Here is a 6,140-nt window from a genome sequence, read left to right on the forward strand (position 1 = left end):
GAAATAAAAGCTCACGTTTATCGCATATATTTGTAGCAATCAAGGCTACACTTTCGAGCTTTCTAGCACATTGATATCATTGTAAAACTCGATCTTTTAAAAGATTAGTTGTGCTAAATTAAGTTGTATACTGTGAAGTATTTTGTAAACTAAGAGTTTCAGTTTTCGCTGTGTTAAGTCCAAACTGAAGTGGATCTGTACAAACTTTTGTTTCGATCAAAGTGTTTTAGTGAATATCATATCCTTGTGATAGAAGGGGTGACGTAGGATTGTTTGATATCTCTGAACATCCATAAAATCTTGTGTTCTTATTTCAGTTTATATTCTATCTATCAGTCGGTTTTATTCCGCACTTTATTGTTAACTGATTGATATTGACTGACAAGATTCCAAGTATCAATTTATCACTAAACTGAACTCAACGTTCGAAAATTTGCTACAACTTGTGAGTGTTAATTCAACCCCCCTTCTAAACACTCTTTTAACCAAGTATTTGATCCTATCAAGTGGTATCAGAGCAGTTGAATCTTGATCCAGAATATTCTTATCCACAAAACTGATAACCATGTCTTCTTTCAATAAAATCCCAATGCTTTCCAGAGAAGATTTTGATGACTGGAAAATCAGAATGCAGGCTCATCTAGCGGCACAGGATGATGATGTGTGGTACGTCATTACTGATGGACCCATGAAGATTTTAAAAGTCAATACAGCTGTAGCCATGACCGATGGGGCACCACGTCGTATGGAGAAGCCCAGAGAAGAATGGACAGCTGAAGATAAGAAGAAAACCAATCTAGACAATGTGGTGAAGTATATCTTATACAAAACCCTGGATAAAGTCACTTTCAGCAAAATCAAAATGTGCAAAACTGCTAAAGAAATTTCGGAGAAACATATCCAACTTTACGAAAGAAACAAGCAAACTAAGGAGAACAAGCTATCAGTTGTTGTTCAGAAATTTGACAACATCAAAACGAAGTCTGGAGAAACAATGCATGAATATGACGAAAGAGTTAGTGGCATTATCAATGAGCTAAATACACTTGGAAAAATATATTCCAATAAAGAGGTAGCACTGAAAGTTGTCAGAAGTCTTCCAAAAGAGTGAGATGTCAATACCATGGTAATGAGATAGTCAAAGGACCTGAACAAGGTCGAGCTTCATGGCTTGTTTGCTGATATAAAGGCATATGAGTTTGAACTACAAACCAGAGAAGGGGAACCTTCTACACCTGCGGCCACAACTGCTTTAACTGTTGCAGATTGGAACCAACTAGTTCAGTTGAAATGTCTGCTGACCAGCTAAGCAATGACGCGATGTCATTGTTTTTCAGAAAGTTTGGAAAATTCATGAGAGTAAATCAAGGAAATTTTCAGAATGAGTATATGAAAAACTACTCCAAAGAAGAACCTTATACTTGCTACAACTATGGCAAAACTGGTCACTTCATTACTGACTATCCCAAACCAAAGAAGGACAGTCGAAGCTCAGCTGAAAGAGGGAAGAAGCCCTATGAACATAAAAGAAGAACCAAGGATGACAAGAAGTCATTCAAAAAGAAACATGAGGAGCTTCTAGCTAAGAAAAACAAATCTAAGTGGGCGGAAACTGACAAGGAGGAGGAAGAGCCTGAAACCTCATACAACTCAAGTGATGATGAAGAAAAAATTAAGTGGTTAATGACAGATGATGCTCAACTGGAGTCAGCAAGTGAACATGTATATGACTTCAGCTCTACTGATTTCACCCGTGAAGAACTCATTACCACATTGTATGACATGGTAAATGAGTATCACAAACTTGCTCGATCATTTGAAAAGGTTAGAACTGAGCAAAATAATCCTAATGATAACAAAACTGAAACTGATGAGTCAGTTGAAGTGTTACATCTAAAAGGGGATATTGCAAAGCAAAAGCTGAAATGATTGAGAACCAAGCTTTGATATGTCAGTTAAAAACTGAAATTTCAAAACACACTGAACTTATTCAAGCTTGGGACAAGTATACAGTTACATTGACTGAAATGCAGAATGCACAAAATCAGTTGATGATAAAACTGGTTTAGGCTTTAACAATCATGTTGAAAATTCTGCAAGTGATACACAGCCAAGGTTGAATGAAAACAAAAGAAAGTACATTACTTTTGTAAAATCAACTATGGTAAATGAATTCTCAGAACCAAGTAAACCAGCTGTTCAATCAACTCAAAGAAAGAACAAATCCAAACGGTATGGAATTGGATACCGCCCTGAGAGTTCAACTGATTCAAGAAACTTGTCACCTTAATGATTCAGTTACAAATATCAGTACACAAGGAATAGCTATTACAATTATTACAACTGTAAGCCAATTTAGAAAAGGTATAAAAAGAACAGTCAGTCGAAAAAGGGTACAAATCATATTGTTTCTTCTTCACACCACACACTTAACACTCAAAAATCGAGAAAGACTATTTGGAACACAGCAACTGGAAAGTCAGTTAGACTGGTCCATGTCTGGGTTCATAAAGGACTAATCAATTTAGGACCCAAATGAATATGGGTACCAAGATTATACTATGTGTAATCACAGGTAACAGGTACAAACAAGGAATCCACCTGGTATCTAGACGGTGGTTACTCAAGACACATGACAGGGGATGCAAGTCTGCTATCCCAACTAATCAAATACAGTGGACCAAACATCAGTTTTGGAGATAATTCCAAAGGTAAAACGGTGGGTAAGGGTGTTAGGATCGGTTGATTTGTTGAGAAGTGTTTAGAAGGGGGGTTGAATAAACACTAACGATTTTAGAATCTTTTCAAATGAAGTGTCAGTTCTGTGACAAACTGAACTAGGAATATTGTCAGTCAATGACAATTAGTTTAACTGATAACAGTTGCGGAAATAAACTGACTGAAAGATAGAATAAATAACTGAAGTAGTAACAAACAAAGATTTATGGATGTTCGGAGAATGAACTATCTACTACGTCACCCTTTCTATCACAAGGATAGGATATGCACTAAAAGACTTTGATCGATACAAATATTGTACACACCCACTTCAGTTTGGACTTAACACTGCCAAAACTGAAACTCTTATTTTACTGAATATATCTCACAGTTCTTCGACTGAAATTAGCACAACTGATCTAATTAAGATCAAATAAACAATAAAATTATTTGTTCTTGTAAATCAGATAAGTGTGAGCTTTTTTATTCTTGAGTAAGAGCTATAAATTCATTAGAGTAAGAGCAAGCTTGAGAGAATAGATAGATCAATTAATTTCTCGATCAACTGCTCTTCTCACCTATTTATAGGCTTCTCTTCAACAGTAACATTATATATAATTTGAATCATTATACCCGTTGATTGTCACGTCAATATTCTTCTGACATTCGTACACTGTAAACTCTGAAATGCGGATTTCCACTACGAGTTGCAGTCTTCTTTGTACTGTTGTTGGTTTAATGTCCTTTTCAACTGATGACGTGTACAGCTGAATGATCAGCTGATAAGCTTACAACTGATTATGTCATCTGATCAGTTTCCAACTGATCAATTAGTTGTCTTCGTAAGTTCAGTTCAGCTGATTTCAGTTGCCTTCGATAAACTGCACATTAATCTTCAGTTAGGCAACTGTTAGTTGATTTATGTAGTTCAGTTACTTCAAACTACTTGATCAGTTAGTCCAATAAATTAATCACTTAGTTTGTCAAACAACCGAAATTAAGTTTCCAGCAATTTCCCCCTTTTTGGTGTTTGACAAAACTTGTAAAGTATGAACTGATCAACTGAACTCAAAAATATTCTTTAAACTCATTGTAGATAAAATAATTCTTCTAATGTATAGATTCGTACAAAGAATAAAAGAATAAAGAATTCCTTCTAAAGTCTTCAACTAATAACTGAAGTCAGTTGATCTTCATTTCTTCTTTTTTCCTTTGTCTTCTCCTTTCTGTTATTCTATTTCTCCTATTTCCCCCTTTTTGTCAAGCACATCAACTTTCTTGGATAGAACACGAACATCTACTGCGATATCTTTTACAGCATTCATCACAGTGTTTTGCAGTATATCAATCCTTTTGGTGACTGTACTCTCAAGAAAGTCAAATCGTCTGCCAACTAATGCTTGAGTTTGAAAATGAGATTCAGTCGACAGTCTATCTTTCTTGAGTTCTTCCATCTGGAAAAAAAGAGAGGCCACTTTCCGATTGATTTGTTGTGGTCTGTTCATGGTAAACTCATTGTTAGAGTTAAGCTTCAATGAGTGTGAGAGAGGAATTGACATTATTTCAGAAATGGCATTCATCATACTGACGAGGTTGGTCTGAAAAGTCCGAATTTCTTCAAATAGCGCTTCAGTATCTGAAATACCAGGAGACATGGCTCCGGATGTTTCTGGAATCTCCACCCTTTCCTGTTGAGTAAATACGACCAAAGTGCCGTCAGTTGCTTCGGTTTCATGCATCACCATTCCTTAAATAGTTGTATGTTCCTGTTGATGTAGGGGAGGAGAAGAGACATTAAGAAGAACAAAAGTAGTAGAAGGTTCTTCATTTGGTTGAATAACTTGCTCTTCAGCTGGTTGAATAACTGGCTCTTCATCTGGCACTTCTTCAGTTGTAACTGAGTGTAGTTAAGCTTCTTCAGTTTGTTCAAAAACTGCCTGTTCAGTCATAACAACTTACTGAACTGGATGTTCAGTCTCTCCAAAAAAAATCTTCTCAGCCGGTTCTTCAGAAATAATAGGTAGATCTGCTAGTTCCTCAATCAAGACAACATCTTCAACTGATTTGGATGTTCCCAGCTGAATATCAGAAGTTACCAATATGATTACCTCATCAAGATTGGCCAATGATAATTCAGCTTCTGAATAAAGCTTCGGATCAGCAGTTGAAGAGGGAGGTGCTGGATATGATGATGGTTGAGCAACTGAAGTGGAAGGAGCAGTTGCTTGTTGAGAAGATTCAGCAGATGTTTCCTTGGAAGGCTCTTGAATTGATTTTTCAGCTGGCTCTCCCGATGAAAAATCTTGGGAGTCTTCTGGAATGATCAGTTCTTGATCCATTTCCAATTTTTTATCTCCATCTGCAACGCGTGGACATCCAAGTCCAGTTGTTCATGCACAACTATGTAATTGTATGCAGTTGGACTGGTAAGATCATAGTTCTGTCGCAGTTGAGCAACTATCTTGTGTAGCTTCTTTGCTCTCAGTTGATTGAAGAAATAATTCTTTCGATCCAGAGCTTGAACAATGGTAGATGCCTTGACTACCTTCATAACAATATTTTCCAAGTCAACAAATTTCTTCAGTTTTGACTTCTTCTGAAGCTGCTTGGCAAAGACTTCAGTTCTGAATTAGACTCATTCATTATAAGCCTTGAGATTGTTTTCTGAAAATTCATTGATCTCTTGCCAAATTAGATCAATGTGCGTTTGGATTGCATTGGTTGGTCTGGGCTTTCTTTCATTTTGCCCTTGCTTTTTGGGTCTTTCAGGGCATGAGGAAGGTCAACCCTGAAGTAGTCGCATCAGCTTGTTCTCTGATCACTAGCTCCTTTGGTCTGGCAAAAGGTAGAGGGGTCTATCCAGAGATAGTGATTAATGGAGCCTTAACTCCAGCAAGCTTCTTCTTTTCACTAAATTCGGTGACCTTCTTCTGTAGAACAGCAGACAATGGTAACGGATCCTCGTTGAGGATTCAGTTGGAATACCTTTCAGAGTTATAACCTTGATAGGCTGTTGAGCCCCCGACTACGTCAATCTTTTAGTTGGGATGGTTCAAACTGCAACAGCAGGTTTTGTCTTCAAGTTTCCTGGCTTCTTTATGACCTTGGGAGATGAAGTTTTCTCCGATTCAGTTTCACTGACAATCAACTTGCGCTTGATTGTCTTCTTCTGAAGAATCTTCTTTTTCTGAACTGACTTGGGAGCCTCCTGTGTCCCAATCTCTTTCTTTACCTTCAAGAACTGCTCAGTAGACATGTCAAATTTCTGCTTTGGTGGCTGGACATTTTTAGCATTGAAGATTTTCAGTTTTGATGATTCTAAAACCAGCCTCTTGAATTTTAGCAAATAGCTGAACTGCACCGCATAACCCTTTGATTGCTTGGATGATTGAAACACGTTCCTCAAGATGTTGAAAATTATG

General features: G+C 37.1%; 1 protein-coding gene across 1 annotated transcript; it reads left to right on the forward strand.

Moving 5' to 3' along the window:
* Nucleotides 1-628: 628 nt before the first annotated feature.
* Nucleotides 629-2,746, forward strand: LOC142528365 (uncharacterized). Its single transcript, XM_075633408.1, has 3 exons — nucleotides 629-1,107; nucleotides 1,266-1,722; nucleotides 2,576-2,746. The coding sequence occupies exons 1-3, from the start codon at nucleotides 629-631 to the stop codon at nucleotides 2,744-2,746; spliced, it is 1,107 nt and encodes a 368-aa protein (XP_075489523.1).
* Nucleotides 2,747-6,140: the final 3,394 nt, after the last annotated feature.

Source organism: Primulina tabacum, chromosome 16, assembly GCF_025594145.1.
Source record: "Primulina tabacum isolate GXHZ01 chromosome 16, ASM2559414v2, whole genome shotgun sequence".
Lineage (NCBI taxonomy): Eukaryota > Viridiplantae > Streptophyta > Magnoliopsida > Lamiales > Gesneriaceae > Primulina > Primulina tabacum.

Excerpts from the sequence above, each read along its gene's own strand:
- LOC142528365 (XM_075633408.1), top strand. The coding sequence starts at position 629 with ATGCAGGCTCATCTAGCGGCACAGGATGATGATGTGTGGTACGTCATT. Across the intron at positions 1,108-1,265 it reads GTCAGAAGTCTTCCAAAAGA|ATTGGAACCAACTAGTTCAG; the intron begins GTGAGATGTCAA and ends TAACTGTTGCAG. Across the intron at positions 1,723-2,575 it reads TGGAGTCAGCAAGTGAACAT|GTAACAGGTACAAACAAGGA; the intron begins GTATATGACTTC and ends GTGTAATCACAG.